The sequence below is a fragment of the Manis javanica genome, chromosome 4, assembly GCF_040802235.1.
Source record: "Manis javanica isolate MJ-LG chromosome 4, MJ_LKY, whole genome shotgun sequence".
Taxonomy (NCBI): Eukaryota; Metazoa; Chordata; class Mammalia; order Pholidota; family Manidae; genus Manis; species Manis javanica.
Window position 1 is genome coordinate 80,536,949 of NC_133159.1, and position 22,519 is coordinate 80,559,467.

The 22,519-nt window shown below is 46.1% G+C and overlaps 1 protein-coding gene across 13 annotated transcripts in view; it reads left to right on the plus strand.

Moving 5' to 3' along the window:
• Window positions 1-342: 342 nt before the first annotated feature.
• Window positions 343-22,519, plus strand: part of SLC44A3 (solute carrier family 44 member 3) — a 100,387-nt gene continuing 78,210 nt past the window's right edge. For 2 of the 13 annotated variants that reach the window (XM_036998268.2, XM_073234314.1), the window contains exons 1-5: window positions 348-679; window positions 1,098-1,205; window positions 4,487-4,629; window positions 16,304-16,440; window positions 17,364-17,457. In XM_036998268.2, the coding sequence (XP_036854163.2) occupies window positions 653-679; window positions 1,098-1,205; window positions 4,487-4,629; window positions 16,304-16,440; window positions 17,364-17,457 (509 nt within the window). In that variant the 5' untranslated portion in view covers window positions 348-652. Of the gene's footprint in view, window positions 680-701; window positions 1,016-1,097; window positions 1,206-1,780; window positions 1,930-2,351; window positions 2,469-4,486; window positions 4,636-16,303; window positions 16,441-17,363; window positions 17,458-22,519 lie in introns of those variants that run through there. The other 11 variants (XM_073234318.1, XM_073234315.1, XM_073234317.1 and 8 more) reach the window with 11 other exon arrangements.

Below are 22,519 nucleotides of genomic sequence, written 5' to 3' on the forward strand. Positions count from 1 at the left end.
CACCTCCTTGAGGTCTGCGTTCAGCTCCGAGTTCTACACCTTCCTAGCCGTGTCCGTGTCTCCTCAAGCAAGTTACACCATTGGTCTCCTGTGCCTCAGTTTCCCTCATCTGCACAGCTGGGATAACATTTTCTGCTTTATTGATTATTTAATAATGTTTGTGAAGCAGAATAAAATCCTGCACAGGGTAGGGACTACCTAGCTGCTCGTTATGTTTCCTACAGCACTACACTGTTCCCCACTCCGGGAAGGATTTGCTGAGGCTTTCTTCTTCCTGCTCGCTGCAGTGCAGGACCAGCTAATTAGGCGCCGACGAGACCTGCCCAGGGTCGTGGCTGGGCGGGGCGGGGACCTCCGCGCTTCAATCGGCTTAGGTGGGCATCCCGGCAGCCGCCACCGCGCTGCTGAGTAAGCGTCCGCGGCCCTTCCCCCGAACTAGGCAGGCCTCTCGCCGAAGGCTGGACGACCTGGGCGGGTCACGTGCTCGCCAGGACCCGGGCCCTCGGGCGGGAGCGGAGGGCGCGGCTGGGGGCGCTCGGGGGCGGCCGCGGGGCGGTGCTGCGCCCCTGCACCCTGCCTGGCCGCCGGGCCCCAGGCTGTCCGCCGCGGGCGCTGCGTCGGCTGGGAGTCGCCGCCGGCCGCGGAGCTCAGGATGCAGTGCTTCGGCGCCGAGTACCCGGTGAGTGCCCGCACCTGGCCCCGGGGGGGCCCCCTCCTCCAGTCGGTGCGCCGGGACGCTGCCGCCTCCCCCGGTCCTCGCGTATAAAGCCCGCGCCCCGGCGCCGAGGTTTCCTGGGAACACCTGGCGGGGAGGCCCTCGGACCCCGCTAGGCTGCCTGCCGGACCGTGGCCGGCCGCGGGACGCAAACTTGGGGCCGCGTCCAGGTGCACCCCAGGTAAGGACTTGGCGAGCGGCGACTTCACGTCTGCTCTGCACAGAGCAGGTGTTTCAAAGGCTTCCTGAAAGCTTCTGGCGGCCACGTTAAAAACAGCAAAAGTTACCTTGACCAGTCGAGTAAGTTTGGGTTCGGTTTCCAGACTGGGACCCGTATGCTTGTTTATCTTCTTTTCAACTCTCTCCCTTCTCTTTCTGGAAGGTTTCTGGAGAGAGAACCGCCAGGCAGAGAGAGTGGAGACCTCAAATTTATAGGAAATGCACAGATCCGACCTGGTTATTTGTGTACTTTCTCTTTTGGACTGGTTGGGTAAGTGTCCACGCCTGGCACGGAAGATACCATAGTGTGTATCCCGAAATAACCGTGCCCCAAATGTAAATCGAATTCCTAGTCCTGCCCTGGGGAAGCCGAGGACTCAGGGTGGTCCTGGGTTAAAGTTGTGCTGCCATGAGCCATATCTGCCATTACCTCAGAATAAACATGGGTCCTCAGGAATTCTTGTCAGGTTTAACCTTTAGACTTGCTTAATTGGAGAAGCTGTCTTAGGGCTGTAGGGCCGCCTTCTGATGGAAGATTCCATTGGGAAATGAGAATCTCCTTTGCAATGAGCTTGTTATTTAATAGACCCAGGTGTGTAGTCTTTTGTGATCTGAGCTCACCCTGTGTATGATGTTTACTATCTCAGCTCCCAAAATAAAATATTCAAGTATTTCCTGTTCATCTGACACAGGAAAATCCAAGGTGAGCCTATAAATAAATTACTCTTACTTCAGCTGAGTGTAACACTCTTGGTACTTTGTAGCAGCTAACAGAAAAACAGGCTTTTGATACAAAGCCTCTAGTTAGATAGGTAATGATTTTTCCCCACTCCCGTTTCTGAGTAGGTCTGATTGCCGGTAGACATACTGTCATCATCAGGCTACGCCATTTTAGTCCAGTCTCTTGGAAACTGAATCTGGATGCTTGGAAACTTGTTTGAGACCATGTTAATGCAATCATCCATTCCAGATGGAGGCATGCTATTTGCTGCATGGTAAATGATTAACTTATAAAGCCTGGTAATAGCTGCCAGACATTAATTACCTTTGTTGAAAGACTTACGTTTGAATAAACCTTAAAATAACATGTTTGTTTCTCTTTCTTTAGAAAGGTATTTATTCACTTGTTGACTTTATCTACTGGTTTCACACAGATGGACATGGTGGCGGGCACATGGAAGGTTAGGCCTTAAAGGTGGAACTGAATGCTCCCCTTCCTCTATCAGGGCCCTCAGAGTCCTGCTCTAGGGGCTGAGAGCAGCCGCTCCTACCACACCTCCTCCTGGACATCCCCGCAGATGGCTGGTGTTTCTGGGTCTGCTGTGGTGTAAACACAGGGAGCCGCTGGCCTGCCTGGCCTAGTAGCTTTGACCTTGGGCTGTTAATGTTATTTAGTGATCTTCTCTTTCCCCTCCAGGGTTCAAACCTAGTACATTACCACCAAGCTCTCGGCCCTATAGCTGTCAGGAGAAGGGTTTGTAGATGGCTCATCACAACCTGAAGAAGTATGAACCATGTGATATATGGCACAGAGGTGGATATTGCTTTAAAATTACATGATATTTGCAAAATAAATCTGAAGGCTTCAATATGCATGCTTCTCTTGATGACATTAAACTTGAACAATGAGAATCCTTCCTCAGCTGACTAGCTTTTAGTATCTTCTGCAACATTTTTTAACCACAGATAATTAAAAACAGAGCAAGGAGTGTTTTTTCTGCCTCTGCTGTGTGGCTTCTTGGTCTTCTGACATCCTGACCTATGATGAGGCATATGATAGACAGGATTATTGATGGTGCTGCCCCAAGTTAGGGCTGGACAAAGGAGATTTGGAGTATGGGGGCCACAATTACAAGCAGGGACAGTCTGTTACAAGTAGATAGTGTCAGCCTTTTTTTGTTTATATTTGCACAAGACATATACAACAGACTGTCTCATACTTTGTCTCTGCCTCTACTTATCTCTCCACTGTACTCCCTAACTTGTCTTTTCCTACTCATCTTTCAAGACTCCATTTTCTGGATCTCCCCCTATACAGGTGATGGTGACCTCCTTTATAGTCCATCGCACCTGGTGTACATACCTAATATATTATTTACGGAGAATTGCAGTTGCATCTTTGAAATTATAACAAAGTTTTGATGGTCAAAGTAGTAGTAGGGAACTCAGAATTACCCAGATCCCTCCTGCCCTTAACAAAAAACTTTCCACTCCTCCCCACAAGCTTCCCCAGGGAGACATTAACATGAAAAATGCTGATACATGGAAAATACCACTTCATTATTAGGTCTGTGGTGAGCTGGACAGAGGTACAGAACCCTTTTCCTCTAAATCCAAACCCAGTCAGGCTCTTACCACACTCCAAGATGGAAGGGCAGGAGAGCAGAGCCTGGGGCCAAGCAAGCCTCCTAGGCCAGCCGCATGGGCACACGGCCATATCCACAGCCTGTAAGCCAAGGGTGAGGGATCCATCCACCAACAAAGGTGACCCACTCCTCCTGGGAGCTGCCCGTGGGACTAAGGAAGGGTGGGAAGGGTGGGAAGGGTGGGGATCCTTCTTCCCCAGGGGCTTGGCAGTTTATAAGCCCCAAGCCCTGCTTGTCTTCTAGGTTGAGTTCCTTGAAGGCAGGGACTCAGTTTTGCTCATTATGTCCCCTGGTAACAGAGTCTCTGGCAAACACTGGGCACTTGAAGGCTGCTATTTTGATTTCCAAATTAGTAATAAATGCAGAATATCTGAAACATATTTGACTTGGGGGCAATGCACCTTTGGAACATATGGTATCAATGCTGTAGATTATTGAGTGGTATACTATATCCCCTCTTCTGGATCTTCATGTCAGTACCAATTAATGGCATCTATGCACTATATACTGGGAAATGCTAAGCTTGTGTTATGGGAAGTTACATAGTCTTACAGGGCCCATCAGTGCTTATTAAGGGAACAGTCATTTGAGTTGAAATTTCAGATACTCCACATTCATTATGAGATTGGATTGAAGTGATATTTCACAAGATGTTCTTGTGCAGCAGAATTCCAATTCTCTATTTTGTGTATTTTAAGTACTTACTCCAAAAGATCATTTTCTCACTTGCTATGAGCAGTATTTTGGTACATATTCATTGTGTTGCCTCTACCCCTGAGGGTCAAAGACCCAAAAATATAAGACAAAAATAAAAAGGGGGAGAGAAGGAGGAGGAAGGAGGGAGGTTAGGCAGGAAGAAGGGAAGAAACTCAGGGGAAAATCAAGGAAGGGACAAAGGAAGGAAGGAATGGATGGGTGGGTAGGGATGCAGAGAAAGAAGTAGTACAACCCTGGTGCCCTCAGATAGAACAAGAACCTCAAGGGGAAGAAATGGAATTGTCCTGGTGAAGTTAGGCCAAGAAGAAAAAGTGGCAGACTCTCGGGGAAGAGGGTGAGACGCACAAAGAGATAAGAAAAGGGAGAGGAATCTGGGACATTTGTTTCACATGGCTGCATTTTGTACCACCGCCTTCTGGGATGTGTAAGACTGGGATGAGGTTCTCACGTGCCTCCTGTATTTGGGCAGGTGTTCATCATGGGCTACTCGGTGGCAGCGGGAGCTGCGGGGAGACTCCTCTTCGGCTATGACAGCTTTGGCAACGTGTGTGGCAAGAAGAACTCTCCCGTAGAAGGGGCGCCTCTTTCAGGGCAGGACATGACCCTAAAAAAGTAAGTGTAAGTAAGCCCCCCAACCCATAGAGCAGCTGTAGTTCAAAACTGTGTATAAACTGGTTGTTTTGAGCCTGAAACTTTTCCCAATCAAAACTCTATCAGCCCATCTTATAAAAAGGGAGGCATGTGTGGCAATAAGGACACAGGTTTTAGAATCCATTAGTCCTAAGTTCAAATTCAGCCTCTGCTGCTTTTTAGCTGTGTGACTTTGGGCAGAGTACTTAACCTCTCTGAGCCAAGTTTTCATCTTTTTTTAATCGTTTTTTCATTGAAGTATTGTTGACACACAATATTATATTGGTTTCGAGTATACAACATAGTGATCTGATAGTTATCTACTTTATTAAATGCTCACCCCAACTAATGTAGTTATTATCTGTCAACATAGAAAGATGTTACAGAACTATTAATTATATTGTCTATGCTGCACTTTCATCACTGACTAATTTGTATTGTAATTGAGGTTTTGTGCTTCTTTATCCCCTTCACCTATTTCACCTACCCATGCAAACCCCTCCCCCTTGGTAACCATCAGTTACTTCTCAGTGTCTATGACTGAGTTTTCATCTTTTTAAACTGGTTATTGTATCCACCTTACAAGGTGGTTTTAAGGATCCTCTGAGCCACTGCATGAGCTAAGGCTTAACAAATGTTAGTTGTTACTATTATTATCCATAATGTATCAGAATCATGTTACCAATTGTATATCATCCACAGTATTGTTTCATGTAAAAATACCTGAATCCCAACTGGGAATGCTGGGGACTTGTGACCTGCTCCCTCCTGGGTCTACACTCTCAGCGATGGCATTTCCCCCCTCCAACTCCAGCACTGAAACAGAAAGGGAAAGGAACCCCCTGAGGAGAGAGTGTTAGGGTCCAGCAATCCGGGGATTTCTCGAGAGAACAAAGCACACAGGCACGGAGATGTAAGTACAAGCAAAGTCTTTATTCAGCCAGCTAGCTGGGGCCGACAGCACCTCCCCTGACACACAGGCCGGGTCAGAGCAGCCCACCCCCAGGCAACTTTAGGTATGGATTATATAGGGTTTTCACAGCCGTTGCACCGAAGCCCGCGCATTCCTACAACCAATAATTGTAAAACACATTCTATATTGTAACCAATGGGAAACATTGTAACCTTTTAGGGACCGCGTCAGTTGCCTGACCGCTTCAATTGTATTGTAACCAATGGGAAACATTGTAACCTTTTAGGGAACACTCAGTTGCCTGACCTCTTCGATTGTTATCTTTTGCTTACCCAAGCATGTCTATGTGATTTATCACGAATTACGTACCCAGGCTGTTGCCCACTTCTAGTTATCTAATTTAGGGCAGGCGCATTTCTAAACTTAGCCTCCGGTAGTTTATACAAAAAAACTGGGTGGCTCTTGCTCTAGGGTCAGGTTAAGTGTTATTAGTTCTTTTTCCTGACTCTTGATGCCCTCCGCACTCTTTTACATTTCCCCCCTTTTCTTGATCAGACTAAGGAATCTTCTGCAGTGGTATCTAGGGCCTGATATTTTTGGCGAAGGACCAGGAGTTGGACGGTGTCAAACTTTTCCCGTACAAACCTAAGCAGCCTGTTCATTATGCACGGACTGATTGTAAGCAACAACAGCAGGATGACCAGTGGCCCCGCAACGGCCGAGAGGAGGGTAGCAAACTATGGCTTGTGTTTGAACCAAGACTCAAACTAGCCTTCGCTGCTTTCATATTTCTTACGCCACCTCTCTAGATTTTTTTTTTAGCTTGGCCAGGGACTCCTTGACTGCACCAGTTTTGTCTACATAGAAACAGCACTCTTCCTTTAAGGCTGCACACAGCCCACCTTCTCTTAAGAACAGGAGGTCCAGGCCTCTTCAGTTTTGTAGGACTACCTCTGACAAGGAAGTGAGGGATTGCTCTAGGTCTGACATTGTCTGTCGGAGTTGTTCTAGGTCCTTATCGATTGCCAGCCTCAGGGCTGTGAGCCCCTGTTCCCGAGTTACAAGGGCTGCGACCCTAGTGCTTGCCACTGCTATCTTTAGGGAGAAGAGGGCCCCAATGGTCAGGGCAGTAACAGGCTCCCTCCCTCTTTTTCCGGTGGGGGCTCGGCACTTCTTCCTAAAAAGAAAGGAGGGATTCATGAGAATGATATATTAAGCGAGGTAGAATGGCCACAAGCACACAAAACTCACTGTTAGCATTGAACACAGAGGTGGATAGGGCAGGGGTGAGGCCCGTCTTTGAACAGAGCTACCAACCTGAGGAGGGTATAATCTACTTTCCCTGCTCCCACATAGTATTATTATAGGAGGAGCATAACTGGCTCTGGGTCGTCAGGACCGTGCTTACACTCGTACCAGCCACTGAGACTTGAGCGATCGTAAGTTCCCATGGTCTCTTGTCTTAGTAAGTGGGATGGGAGTTGTTGATAGTGTAGGAGCCATTTATCTCGATTGCTTCATAGAAGGGGGGTGAACCTGGGTAGCATAGCCAACAGGGATCGGTGAGGGAGGAAGTGGTGTGGTTAAGAGTCTCTACTACTGCCTGCACTATTTCTCACATGGGATTATTTAACCCAGAGGGAGCGTGCTGGGCCCTTAACCCAGAGGTCGATGGACCCGGTCCTCTTGTAGGCTCTGGGGCAAGCGTTCTGGTCGGCATTTTTTTATCTTTTTTGCTCAGGCCTTAGTCCTGGATTGAAGGTTTATGGGGATTTATAATTGGGTTGGGACTTAACGCCGGCGTTGAGAGTTGACATGGTTAATTTAATGATGAGGGTCGAGCCAGTATGCCCCCCATATTTATAGTACACCATTCTCTATGTTAGTCCATTTATTTAGCGCGATACCCCAGTCTTTTTGCCCGTCTCGGTGAATTGAACTCTTACTCAATTCTGGTCCCTTCTGTCACAAGCCTTGGTTTTGTAAAGGGCCATAGGCTGGTGACGAGGGATGCCTTTGTTGACATAAGTAAATTTGACAATCGATTTTTGCAACTGTCTATCTCTAATCTCCATCATTCGAGGTTGCACAGTCCTAGCTGGCACAAAAGAAGTCATGTCCCCCCCCACAGTGCCTTCTTTTACCTGTTCTTGGGCAAGCATAAAACTTATGGGAGCGAGCCAAATTTGGAGGGACGGATCAGTAAACGGGATTGATCTACCGAAAGCAGAAATACAGGTCAGGCCACCAGGTTCCGATTGGCGCAATGTGTTGTGTGGAGTTGATGACTTCTTTATTGTCGCTATCAATCAGCATCTAGGTCAGGTTCCTTGGTTGATGGGGGTTGGTGCCTCTGATCTCTACAGATGTGGCTCCTGTGAAGGTCTATACTAAGGAGCTTATTAACAGGACCCCTTTCATCTTCAGCTTAAGTGTAGTTTTAGGGGATTGGCAGGATGCTGCTGCACCTTCCACTCTTCCTTTCGGGTCCTTGGATCGTTACGAGGTAGGACCTTCCGAACGTGGGTGTGGTGCACCCATGGAGCGATACCATCACTTTGAGAGCAGTGGGGATGGTAAACAATACAATGTAAGGTCTCTTCCACCTGGGCTCAAGAGTTCTCACTTGGTGTCTCTTGACCATACTATATCTCCTGGGACTATGCCATGTTCCGGGCTCAGAATTTTCCCGCCTTCGTAATATGCTCTGATCAGGGGCTAGATTTCTTGCTGCACTTTAGCAAGAGCTTGCAATACATTCAGATAGTCAGGGGCCGGGTCTTCTGCACCGGTAAGCTGCACTTGCCGAGTTATGGGTGGAGGGGCTCTATACATTATCTCAAATGGAGTTAAACTCTGTACATAGGGGGAGTTCCGAGCGCGGAAGATGGCTAAGGGAACGAGGGTCACTCAGTCCCTGCCAGTCTCTAATACCAATTTAGAAAGGGTCTCTTTCAGGGTCCGATTCATTCTTTCTACCTGCCCAGAGCTTTGTGGGTTATTAGCACAATGTAACTTCTAATGTACTCTCAAAGCTAGGGCTAGTCCTTGCAGGATTTTGCTAACGAAAGCCAGGCTGTTATCGGAACCTATGGCTTCAGAGACCTTATATCTGGGGATGATTTCTTCAATTAATCTTTTTGCTACTACTTGGCTAGTCTCATGCTTGGTTGGAAAAGCCTCTACCCACTCAGAGAAGGTATCCACCATAACTAGCAAATACTTATATCTATACTTCCCTGGTTTTATTTCAGTGAAGTCTATTTCCCAATTCCTCCCTGGAGCCCGCCCCCTTTCCCGAGTACCTGCCGGGTGCGGCCCTCTTGGGGTTGGTCTTAGCATTGCACAGCTGCTGCATTCTTTTGTGATCTGACGAGCTGCCTCATTCTGGTGGGGAAACACTAACTGCGCAGACTGGAAAAGGCTGAGCAGCTTTTTCCAGCCTAGATGGGTGGACTTATGCAGATTAGCAAGCATGTACTGTCTTAATATTTCTGGCAGGATCAATCTACCTTCTTGGTCCCTACTCTAATTTCCCTCCCCAAACACTTTTCCTGATACTTGTTTCCTAATCTACTCAAGATCTCGAGGGGAATACTCAGGTTTGGGTGGCAGGGCGGGCAGTTCAGGTATAGGTATCTCGAGGACTGTAAGTACAAGGGAGTCTGAGAGGGCCGCCCTCTTAGCTTCTGCATCAGCATGGTTGTTGCTGATAGCCTCAGGTGTGTTCTTCGGTTGGTGGCCCGGTGCATGTATAACTGCTACCGCTTTTGGTTTTTCAATAGCGGCTAGTAGTCTTTGGACTTCTTGCAGATTCCTCAGTCTCTTCCCTTCCGCGGAACAGAATCCTCTTTCTCGGTAGATGGCACTGTGGACATGGACAGTGCCAAAGGCATACCTGCTATCTGTGTAGATGTTGATCCGCTTGCGTTCTGCTCTTTCTAGGGCCTCAGCGAGAGCAATAAGTTCCGCCTTCTGTGCTGAGGTGCCAGGGGGCAGAGCTGCGCTCCAGACAACTTCCCCTTCGTGGGTTACTACTGCAGCCCCTGCTCTCCTGACCCCTTCCTGCACAAAGCTGCTCCCATCTGTATACCAATTTAGCTCACAGTTCGGTAACGGCGTATCTTTCAGGTCTGCTCGCACCTGGATAATTTCGGAAAGGATGTCTCCACAGTCATGGATGGGGGTCGACAGATCTGGGTCCAGCAGAAGGGTGGCAGGATTTAGGGTCACCGGGTCAGAGAAGGCAATTCGTGGAGAATCTATTAGGAGCCCTTGGTAGTGGGTGAGTCTTGCATTTGTCATCTATTTTCCTGGAGGATGCCTGAGGATCCCCTCTACAGTGTGGGGCTGTTACCCTCAGGTTCTGGCCAAAAGTCAGCTTATCTGCCTCTTTTACTAGTAGAGCAATGGCTGCTAGGATATGCAGACAAGGTGGCCACCCGGAGGCCACTGGGTCTAGCCGCTTGGACAAATAGGCCACAGGTCTTTTCCACGGGCCCAGCTGCTGAGCCAGGACTCCTTTAGCCACTCCTTTTTTTTCATCTACAAACAGGATGAAGGGTTTTTCCGGGTCTGGCAGAGATAGGATGGGGGCTCGGAGGAGGGCTTCTTTCAGTCTGTCAAAGGCCTCTTGTTGTTCCTGATCCCATTGCCAGCCCGGCCCTTCTCTGGTCGCCTCATATAGCGGTCGGGCTATTTCTGCATACCCTGGAATCCAGAGCCTGCAGAACCTGGCTGAGCCAAGAAATTCTCTCACTCCCTGGGGTGAGGAGGAGATGGGGATAGTCAGGATAGTTTGTTTCATGGCTTGCGTTAGCCATCTGGCTCTATTAGATATTTTGTACTCCTGGTAGACCACTGACCTCTGACAGATGTGGGCTTTCTTGGCGCTGGCTCAATATCTCAGTTCGCCTAGTTCAGCCAGCAAGTTCCCCGTGGCTTCTTTGCACTCCTCACGGGTTTCTGTGGCCAGCAACAGGTCATCTACAAACTGCAGCAATGTCACGCGGGGGTGGCTCCTGCGAAAGGGCTCCAGGTCCTGGCTTAGAGCTTCATTGAATAAGGTGGGAGAGTTCTTGAAGCCCTGTGGCAGTCTAGTCCAGGTAAGCTGCCCTTTTCTTCCTCCCCTGGCTCTTGCCACTCAAAGGCAAACAAAGGCTGACTAACTTCAGAGAGTGGGATACTGAAGAAGGCATCTTTCAGGTCCAGAGTAGTATACCACACATGTGAGGGTGGCAGGTGGCTGAGTAGGGTGTAAGGGTTGGGCACTGTAGAGTAGATGTCTTCTACTCTCTCATTGACCTTTCACAAGTCCTGCACTGGTCTGTAATCTCCACTGCCAGGCTTCCTTACTGGAAGCAGGGGCGTATTCCATGCAGATTGGCAGGGTTTAAGGATTCCTGTCTCTAACAGTCTGTGGATATGGGGTGCTATCCCTTTCCTAGCTTCTTCCGGTATTGGATACTGCCGGACCCAGATGGGTAGGGCCGCGGCTTTGAGTTGAACAACGACCGGGGACAGATGTTTGGCGAGACTAATTCCTCCGGTTTCGGCCCATGTGGAAGGGAACCCTTGCAACCAAGAGTCCATTTCTCCCTGGCCCTCCTCTTCTAGATCCGCCTGAAACAGACGATGTTCATCAGCCAGAGACAGAGTCAACACATGCACCGGTTGTAGGGGCTGCCCTTCTTTGTCCATGATCTTTATCCCCTCGGGTTCAAAATGGATGCACGCCCCGACCTTGGTTAGTAAGTCTCTGCCTAACAACAGTGCGGGGCTGTCAGGTACGACCAGAAATGAGTGAGGGATCTGATGCCTTCCTAGGTTCACTTTTCTGTTAGTGGTCCAGGCACATCTCTTGGACTCTGTCGCTCCCTGGACTATACTTGTGCGTCCTGGGTTCAGGGGACCGTGGGCCTGGTTGAGAACTGAATATTGTGCTCCAGTATCTACCATGAACCCAATGGGAGTCCCCTCCATGCACAGGGTTACCCAGGACTCGGAGAGGGGTGCCGAGCCCCATCCCCGTCAATTCTCCTCTCCGAAGTGCAGGGTCTTAATGGGGTTCCTTCCTCTTTGTTCTCTCTTTTTGGGGCACTCCCTCTTCCAATGTCCATATCTCTTACACAGGGCGCATTGATCTCGTCCTAGTCGGGATTGGCGGGGTCCCGTTCTTCGAGGTGGCCTAGGGCTCTCCTTCACCCCGGCCAGGAATATCCTGGCCATCTCCTCCCTCTGCTTCTTGTTCTCCCTCCTCTGAAATTCTCTGTCTTCTTTCCTATTTTTCTCCTGCATTTCCCATTTCTCTTTCCTCAGCCTTTCCTCTCTGTCTTCCAGAGTTTCCCTAGCATTGAAGACCTTCTCCACTTGCTGCAGCATTTCTCTAATAGAGATGTCCCCTAGGTCTTCCCGCTTGTGGAGTTTCCTCCAGATATTGGGGGCTGCCTGGTTGACGAATGAGAGGACTACAGCTGATCTATGTTCCTCTGCTTCTAGGTTTATGGGGGTATATTGCCTGTAAGCGTCAAACAGCCTTTCTAGATACGTGGCTGGGCTTTCCATTTCCCCCTGAACAATAGTTTTTACCTTAGCCAGGTTAGTGGGCCATCTGGCGGCCACCTGGAGACTGGTTATCAGAGTCTGGCGGTAGACCCGCAGACACTCTCTACCTTCTGCAGTCCCGAAGTCCCAATTCGGGCGCGTAAGTGGGAACGCCTCGTCGATGATGGGCTGGAGGGTAGTGGGTCTTCCATTTTCTCCGAGGACATTTTTCCTGGCCTCATTGAGGATACGCTCTCGCTCTTCCGTCGTGAAGAGGATGCAGAGCAATTGCTGGCAGTCGTCCCATGTGGGACAATGGGTAAACATAATGGACTCTACTAGACCTATAAGACACTTGGGGTCCTCTGAGAAGGGAGGGTTCTGAGTCTTCCAATTATAGAGGTCACTAGATGGAAAGGGCCAGTACTGATATTGTTGAGCTCCATCTGGACTGCCTGCACCGATGGCACGCACAGGCAGAACTGGCACTGCTCCTTCTGAGGTGGAGGAGGGAGCCTCCCCTTCTTGTTCTCTGGCCCCCCGAGGCCTTAACTGCATTCCTTCCACTCTTCCTGGCCTCCTGCCTTCTCTTGCTGAAGAGTCTGGAGAAGCTGCGGCCGCCTGGTCCCCGCTGGGCTCTCTAACTTCGTTTTCTACCCCCTTGGCAGCTTCACCTCCTCCCTCCCATGGAGCCACATACGGGGGTGGTCGCTCAATCGACAGAAGGGGGTAGAGGGGAGAACTTTCAGGGAGGACAGGCGGCGCACTCAGGTTTTTGGCCCTGCAATCAGAGGGCTTTAAATCTTCTTGAGCAACTAGGACAGAGGTCTTTAGTGGGTTGGGGTGAGGTTTCCCCACCGAAAAGGGCCTCAGCCAGGACGGAGGATTCTCGGCTAGATTTTCGCAGACCAGGATATAGGGGAGTTGGTCAGGGTGGCCCCCAGGGTCTGGTCGGGAGATAATGGCTTTGATTTTGCCGATAAGGTCCAGGGAAAGAGACCCCTGGATCGGCCAGCCTACTCCAAAGGAAGGCCACTCGGCCAAGCAAAAGGTGTCGAGCTTACCTTTCTTGATGCCAAGGCTCATATTTAAGGCCCGTTCCTTGACCTTCGGGAAGTGGGAAAGGATCAGACCCTTAGGAGTAGCCTGAGTCTGGCTCATAGTGAGAAAGAAGAAGGAAAAAATGAATACGAGGAAGACAAAGGCAAAGGATGAAGATGCCACTTTAAACAAGATGACTGGTGTATGTGCTTGTGAATGGGTGCCTGTCGTTTTACAGTTTTTCTTCTGCGGGGGATGCAAATTTATCTGGGATTCGCGGCTGTGACCCCCTTATCCTGTCACGGGAGTCTTCTATCGGCAGGTGCCCTAATGGCTCTTAGTTGCCCAACCCGTGCCCGCGGGGGGGAATGATTTAGTGGCAGAAAGGAGGGACCGAAAGAACAGAAGAACCTCAAAATAGGAGAAACTTAAAATGAAAAGCGCAGAAAGAAATATAAACTAAAACACAATAAAACAATCAACAACGACACTAAACACACACACCACATCTGATCGCACTCGCTCGGACCAGTCCTTCTCTCACCCTGGTGCGCACCACACTCACCACTTTCAGGATCTTCAAAAACTCTCGTGATTCTCCCGAAAGGCGTCCACTCGGACTGCCGCAGGGTGACGAGCTCGATTTTTTCCTCCTCGGGCGCCAGTTTTCTGCCGATCGGATTTGCCTTCCTAAGGCCGAGTCACTCAGACCCTAGGGCCAGGATTGGTTGCCTGGACTTCACCCAGGGTCGCTAACCTGGAAGCCAGGAATACCAACCCGAACTTCCTCGCTCGGGATCACTAACTCGAGACCAGACTCGGGATGGCAACTCCCGATTTATGCAGACACAAGGGAGAGACCCTCGAATTACACTGCCCCATCCGGACAATTAGATCTTGCCTCCAGCCGTCCTTTGTTCTCAGGGAAGCCACTCGGATCCCGGATGAGCCCCCAAAATGTTAGGGTCCAGCAATCCAGGGATTTCTCGAGAGAACAAAGCACACAGGCACGGAGATGTAAGTACAAGCAAAATCTTTATTCAGCCAGCTAGCTGGGACCGACAGCACCTCCCCTGACACACAGGCCGGGTCAGAGCAGCCCACCCCCCAGGCAACTTTAGGTATGGATTATATAGGGTTTTCACAGCCGTTGCACCGAAGCCCGCGCATTCCTACAACCAATAATTGTAAAACACATTCTATACTGTAACCAATGGGAAACATTGTAACCTTTTAGGGAACGCGCCAGTTGCCTGACCGCTTCAATTGTTATATTTTGCTTACCCAAGCATGTCTACGTGACTTATCACGGATTACGTCCCCAGGCTGTTGCCCACTTCTAGTTATCTAACTTAGGGCAGGCGCATTTCTAAACTTAGCCTCGGATAGTTTATACAGAAAAACTGGGTGGCTCTTGCTCTAGGGTCAGGTTAAGCATTATTAGTTCTTTTCCCTGACTCTTGATGCCCTCTGCACTCTTTTACAAGAGAAACTGCTAACCCGTGGTTTTCTAAGATGGAGACTGCCTTGTAGTAATTCTTGAGACTTGATCAAAAGCAGCAACTAGGAGTCCTCAGTATATGTGTGGAATCACCAAATGAGAATCCAGATGGGACCTCTTCTGTCCCTTGGTGTGTCTCCGGAGGAGAGGTGCTTTGCATTCCTGGGCATGGACCACCTGGGACATTCCCCCTGCAGGTGTGGTTGCTGGGTGCAAGGAAGAAAGGAGGAGGGTGGGCTGCTCAGATGCCCCCGTGCCCCTGTCTCACACTGTAGTCATAATGCAGTGCTGAGAAATAGTCATCCTTTCTGAAGTGAAAAGTATGTATTTTATTATTCTTAGTAGCCAAGTGATAGAAGCAACCAAGTGTCCATTGGTAGATGAAGAGATTATAAATACATAATTAATAAATAAAGTATGATATAAAAATAAATAAAATGTTCTGTATACAAATAATGGCATATTATTCAGCCTTATAAAGGAAGGAAATTCTGACACATGATACAACCTGGATGAATCTTGAAGGTATTAGGGTAAGTGAAATAAGCCAGTCACAAAAAGAGAAGTATTATATGATTCCATTTATATGAGTTCCCTGGAGTAGTCAGAGTCATAGAGCCAGAAAGTAGAAGGGTGGTTGCCAGGGGCTGGGAGTGGGGAGTGGGGAGTAGGGAGTTAGTGTTTATTGGGTGTAGAGTTTCAGTTTTGCAAGAGGAAGAGTTCTGTGGGTGGTCCGTGGTGATGGTAGCAAAGCAATGTGGATGTATTAATGCCACAGCATGGTACACTTAAAATGGTTAGGATGGTAAGATTTGGTGTGTATTTTACCACAATTTAAAAATATTTAAAGTGAAATAAATAGATTAAAGTGTATATTTGTCATACAACCAGAAAAACTATTCTCCCATCTCCTGTTGAATCACCCCCCTTCTTACCAACCACAGCTGGAGGAAAAAGCAGCCTCTGGGACGCCTCCTCCAGGTCTGGACCCTGGAGGACCACACAGGGCCCTTCCTCCGGCATTCCTGTGATCCCAGCAGCCTGGACGAGTGATGCGCATGGGTCTGGGTGCTGCCACTGTGAGCTCCGCTCCTGAGCCCATTGCTGGGAGCAACCAGTTTTGCTCTTGGGCCCCATCTTCCCAGTGGCTGGGCACCTGCAGCAGGGCAGGTCTCATGAGTCTCCTGGCTCTCAAACTGGCAGGCAGGGCAAGGGGCAGGCCTTTAATTTGCAGCCTTGGCCTCTTTTCCGCATCTCACACTCCTGGGGTCAGCTGGTCTCTGAAGTCCGCTTGCATGCTCTTGGCTGCTTTATGCTTTCTGTGGACTTCCCTGAGTAGTTTCTGCGCTGGCCAGATCAACCAACCCGTAGGCTGTTTAATCAGTCCCTTCCCTTCCTCTGTGACTTACTCAGGTACCTCCCTAGTATGATCTCGCACTGAATCTGGAAAAGAGAAGTTTGGTTGGCATTAGAGTGTGGTCTGTGCGACTCCGCAGGTGATCCCCGTGGGCATAATACATGTTAAATCATGCTGATGCATTTGGTTGTAAAAGTTTGCCTTAATTATTCCCACATTTCTGGATTTTTTTAAAGGCCTTTAATTAAACCCAATGATAAGAAATGCTTGAAGACATTCTTCTGTTTGATCTGTCTCCTAGACATGTCTTCTTTATGAATTCCTGCAACCCGGATGTCAAGGATGTGAGGCTCAGTTCCACCGTCCTCTGCATATCCAGCTGTCCTGAAGAGCAGCTTGACACCCTGGAAGAGGTCCAGCTCTTTGCCAACAACAATGGTGGGTGTAAGGGATGGAGCTCACTCTTCCCCCTGAGGCTGGAACTGCGGTGGGGTGACCTGTATAGACCTAGAAGAGAGCTTCAGCCTGACACTGCTTCTCTGCAAAGCTGGAAATTGTCCTTCCTGTGGGTGACTCTGCTTGTGTGGAAACAGCCAGAAACATTTTCTCTTGAGTTTGTTTAATTTCATTCAGGTTTTTCTGGAATTTATCTGAAACCCTTGCTGTTCTCTGCTCCCTGCCAGGGAATGGTCTTTCCCAGAGAGCATAGAGGGGACAGCAAACGTTTAGGGCCCAGAGGCAGGGTCAGGCAGAGGTCAGAGAGCTCTGTGCACCCAGCATATCCTGTCCTAGAGAGGCACCGTCAGGCTTCGGGTAGAATTGCCGCAAGTATGTTTCACTAAAATGTGGGGCCCGTGGATGCTTTCACTGAGAAGTGGAATAGTAGTAAGTGGTACCAAAAGCATTTATGTAACTGATGTACTTTATTCTGAGCCCACTTTTCAGATTCACGTTATAAAAATTAAACAAGCAAAGTAAAAGAAATTTGAGGCAACCCACTACAAATTTTATCAGCCTGTGAAATGTTGTGCCAGATTTTTAAAAATTATTTGCAAAGCTGGGTTAAAAAATATCAAGCTTTTACAGTAAATCATCTTCAAATAACCTTCAAACCATTTTCGTGAAATAATACAACTTTAGGTTTGAATTTTGGATAGAGAGTAAGAAAGAGAGGATCTAACTCAGCCTGACTGGATGCCTACTCATTTTGTGATTAGGTCGCCTATAGACCTGTTTTCTAAATGTGAATGATTTATCTATTTCCTGGTTTGGTAAAATGACTGTGGTTTCCTTACTGCCTCCCCTAGAAAGAGAAGCACGATATAGGGAGCTGGCATAGTCTGTGTATCTTCTGTTTCCAGGGTCCTTCCTGTGTGTTTACAGTTTGAATTCCGTCAACTACACCCAGAATCCAGATGCAGAGTCATTGTGTCCTAGGCTACCAGTTCCCCCAAGGTAAAAGCTTCCATACTTTTTCCTTACCCAGTAACCAAAGTTAGCGGGTACTTCATGTATGTGTGTTACTCTTCTGGGTATTGTGGGGTGCACAGAGGAGATCTCTGTAGAGCCCTGCTCGCAGTGAGCTTAGGGTCTGCAGGAGGTCATGGTTAAGCAAGGACGGACCATCTGCAATATACATCATGGACAGTGGAGTAGGAACCAGGCCAAATAAGGAGAGAACTCAACAAACAATACAGATACACGCAGTCTCTTCAAATGACAGCACTACAGCTAGCAAATGTAACACATGAATCATTACCAAATGAGTGGTTTTATAAAGTAGTTCGTGTGTATTTATCTACTCCAACTATTATTCCAAAGTAGGAGTTGTTTACTTTTGCTTTTTATTGCAACCAGACATTGTTTGTTTCTTGTGGAGAAGTCTAGAGCTATAAAAATTGACTTAGTGGGCAAGGCCAAGTGGCCACCACACCTTTTTTCTCCATGTGAACAGAAAACAGGCCCTCTCAAGAACAGTAGTCATGAACTCCCTCCAGGGTCTTATTTATCCCTCCCGAATAGTGTACCTGGCACACACATGGCACCTTATAAATATCTGTAAAATAAAGCTGCAATGAGGAAGCAGTGGTTGCACTGCCATTGAAAAAGCTCATGGGAAAAAAAAACAATTAATAATTATTGCCACCATCAGGATGTTGAGCTGTACTAAAGGATGGCTTGGATTTATTTTGTATTACCATTCTTTTGAAAATTATAAATCTGTTTATAATGAATGAGACCTCTGTGCAAAATCCCTGGGAAATAATAAGTAGAAAAAGGCATTGTGCCAACTGTCTAGTACAGTGTTTATTACACTCTTGGTTGGGACCCACAGCAGGAAATTTATTACGTCACAACACCAGTGTACACATACCTTCATACATACTTCTGTCTATAAAACAGAAATACAAGTCTCACAAAACAAGATTTCCCCTTAATGATATGACTCACACTAATAGTTCCTATTCTATTTCACTGTTTTTAAAAGTAATTTATTTCATAACCCTTCAATGGGTTGCAAGTGCTGTTTGAAAACTGCTAATACTAGTAGATGCTAAAAAAAAAAAGTAGATTTTAACTGAATAGGAGGAAGAATATATGTAACTATCTTTGTGATATTCTTTTCTAAAACACATTTTCCTTCATGTTATAAGTAACTGAAAAAGAGAATTATTTGCAGAGGGGAGTACACACTGCATTTTTCTATGGTCTTATTTTAAAAATTTTAGGTTTTGTTAGCTATCATAGACATGTCTCAATGAAACATAACCGAACCCAGGAAAATAAACTACAGTGTTTTAGTAGGTTGAAGGAAAATTAACACTTGGAGAGAAGGATTTTTTTTAACTTTATACCCTCCTTTGACCATCATCTGCACATTTTCCCCCTCCCCCTGACCACCACCATTCTATTCTCTGCTTCCATGAGGTGACTATTTTAGATCCCATCTATAAGTGAAATTTTACAGTATTTATCTTTCATGAAGGACTTTTTTAAAAAACACTGTTTGTAACTGTGCCTGCAGAGGAATTGAAAGAGGATGGAATTTTTAAGGTTGTAACTTAATCAGAGTTGGATAAACTCTCTTAACTGTAAATGGGATGGCAACTATAATTCTATGGGAAGCTTGTATCTTGATGCTGCTGATAATAATAGCAAACACTTACTGAGCTTTTGATACTTGCCAGGTACTTTTCTAAGCTCTTGATATGTATTAATTTATTTGGGCCCCACAGAATCTCTATACTATAGGTATTGTTTTCACCCCTATTTCACAGCTGAGAAAACCGATTCAGGGACAGCAAGGGGAGGGGCTGACATTCAAACCCAGAGTCCATATTTATTTCTGTAATCCAAAACAGTCCCGGCTTCTTTGGTTTTACTTTGCCAGGCTGGGCGGGTGAGGGTTGGGAGTGTGTCTCAACCATGCGTCCTGGGGTCACCTTCTTCCTACCCCCTGAGCCAGACCTGGTCCTTTCACCCCTTAGAAGCAGACCTTTCCAATACTAAATTTTCAAGTGAAAACAAAACACTAATTGAGCAGCCTTTCTTGGACACAGTTAGGGAGATAGAAATAGCCTTGAGGGCTCCATTTCCTTTGCCTACACAAGCAAGTGTTTGTTTTGAGATGGATATTATCATATTTATCATGGAAGAGCAGTGCCAAGAGTGAAAAGCATGAAAACATGAGAAGTGTGGCTATAGGGCCAAAGAACATTTTCTGAATACCTCCTTTTGACTAAGCCAGTTGTTTCTTCTTCCTCTGTCGATCATGTGGGAAATAATATACCCTTTCAGAGCAATGGCTGAATGTCAAGAAGGTTTGTGGACTTAGGTATGAGCTTTAAAGAGCAGTGAAAAAATACTGCAGAAGATAACAAGCAAGCATATCTTTTTCCCTTTGGTGTTGAATGTAATATTGTATTTTGAATCCTTAATATATTTAAAATCTAAAAGGCTTGGATCTTTCCCTCTAGTAACTTCTAGTTCTTGACTCCCACATAGATGCCCATTGTTTGCTCAGATGAATTTCAGCAGGATCATCTAAATATACAGTCAGCTCTCCAGATTACTTCCTGCAAGTTTGAGGGGCTTTGCTGGTGGGGAAGAGGAAAAGCAAAGTGGGCAAGAAACCATAATGTGGCCAAAAGACATATACCCTCTGCCCCAGCTAATGAAGTGCTCAGTGGCCAACTGGTCAGCTGCCCACACTTCACATGCCTGTTTGTGTCACCCTTAGGCTAAATGGTTGGTTTTTTACTAGAACAGAGTTATTAAATGTTTAAAAAGCACCATAGTTAACAAACCATGTTGACAAACTTAAGGTCTTAGGAAGAGTTGTGTTTGGGTGAAAAACAAAATGACATTAAATCTCTATCTGACCTCATTTTTTAGGTGGCTAAATGAAAGTGCAGAACACATTTGTTTTCAAAGCAATTCAGATTCACTGGTGTTAAGCTATTTAGTAATAGAAAAGAAAAATAAACTAGAGTTTTAAAAACTGGGAAGCAGGAGGTAAAATTACTGCTTTTCAGGTGGCAAGAAAATTAATCCAAAAACCACAAGTGTTAAGAGCTTGTTTAGGTGGCAGGGAATAAAACTAATGTCCTGAAATCTGGAGCACTCCAGAGCAAGAAAAAATAGAGACAATAACACAAGAGTGCCTAGAAATAAATATAACAAGGAATGTACAAGAACCTCCTCTGAAAAAAACCTTTAATATGTTCCTGAGGTACAAAAAGAAAACTTGAACAAATGGAAAGACAGTGTTCTTTATAGAATGACTCAGTGTTACAAAGACGTCATTTCCCCCTAAGTTAAGCTAAATGTACCATGATTGCAATAAAAATATAAATGGCCAAAAAATATGAAAACAGCAAAGTGGATTACCCTTCCAGGTTCTAAAACATAAAGTTTAGTAATTAAAATACTGTGATACTAGTTTCATATGTAGAAAGATCAGTGGAAGATACTAGATAATCCAGGAATAGACCCAAATGCTTACAGGAATTTAGTACACAATTAAAGTGGCATCTCACATCAGTGACAAAGAGATGGACTATTCAGCACGTGATGCTGGGACAACTGGATGGGCATCCAGGGGGAAAGCTGGATCCATACCTTCTCCCTTATATGAATAAATTCCAAATGGGTTAAAAATTTTAATGTACAACTTGAAACCAGAAAGTACTAGAAACCATGGGAGAATTTCTTTTATAACCTGGAAATAAGGAAGACTTCTAACCATGACTTAAAACTCAGAAGACATAAAGTTAAAAATTGATGAATTTGCATTAAAAACAAACATTTCTGCCTGACAAAATACCAGAAGCAAAATTAACAGGCAAGTAAGTTGCGATTTACAAAGAAAAGATTAATCTTTCTCTGAAAGGTCTTATCAATTACCTTTTAAAAGACCAATATCTCAGTATAAAAGGTGAGGTAAGACTATGACTAGAATCTTCAAAGAAAAAGCACAATGTATTGTAAACATACTAAAAGAGGCTTCCCCCCTCCCATTTATGTTGTTTTCACTCTTTTGCTATTACAAACACTGTAGCAAATAACCTTGCACAAATGTCATTTAAGTCTATCTTCAACATCAAAAGATAGGGGAAATCCCATTTTACCCTCTAATGCTTTCACCTAGTGGACTGGTGTCATCTAAAGGTTTGACAATGCACCGTTATCGACAAAGGTGTGGGGAAATAGGCACCTTCGTACATTGCTGAGGCAGGGTGGGCAATTCATCAGTGGTGATGGTGTATACCTTTTAATCAAGCATTTCTACTTCTAGAAGTTTAATCTGCAAGTATACTTGTACCAGTGTGAAATGACATTTGTGCAAGGTTATTTGCTACAGTGTTTGTAATAGCAAAAGAGTGAAAACAATGTAAATGGATGTCAATAAAGGGCTGCTGAAATAAATTATGGTATATCATTTAATGTGACACCAGTTAGCTTCTTATTTAAGAAACTAGCTAGCTAGGAATAGCTGAGACTTTCTCAATCTGATAAGGGCCATCTGTAAGAAATGTATAGTTAATACATTACACTTAATGGTGAACTAGTGAATGCTTCCACCTAAGATTGGAAACAAGGATATGTACTCTTACCACTTCATTCAACATTGTAATGGAGATCCTAAGAATTGCAACAAAGTAAGGAAAAGAAATAGAAAGGAGGAAGTGATACTATCCTTATTTACAGATGACCTAATTATTTACATAGAAAATCCAAAGCAATCTAAATAACTACTAAGTAAATTTAGCAAATTTGCAAGATACAAGGTGAAATTGCATTGTTCTGTACTAGCAGCAATTAGGAAATAATTTTTTAAGTCTATCTTCAACATCAGAAAAATATGGGATAACTAGGAATAAATTTAACAGAAGACATGGAAGGCCTCAACCGAACACTTTAAGATATTGCTGAGAGAAATTAAAGAATACTTAAGTGGAGAACTATGCCTTTGTCATGAATTGGAAGTTTAATATTGTCAGGATGTCACTTCTCC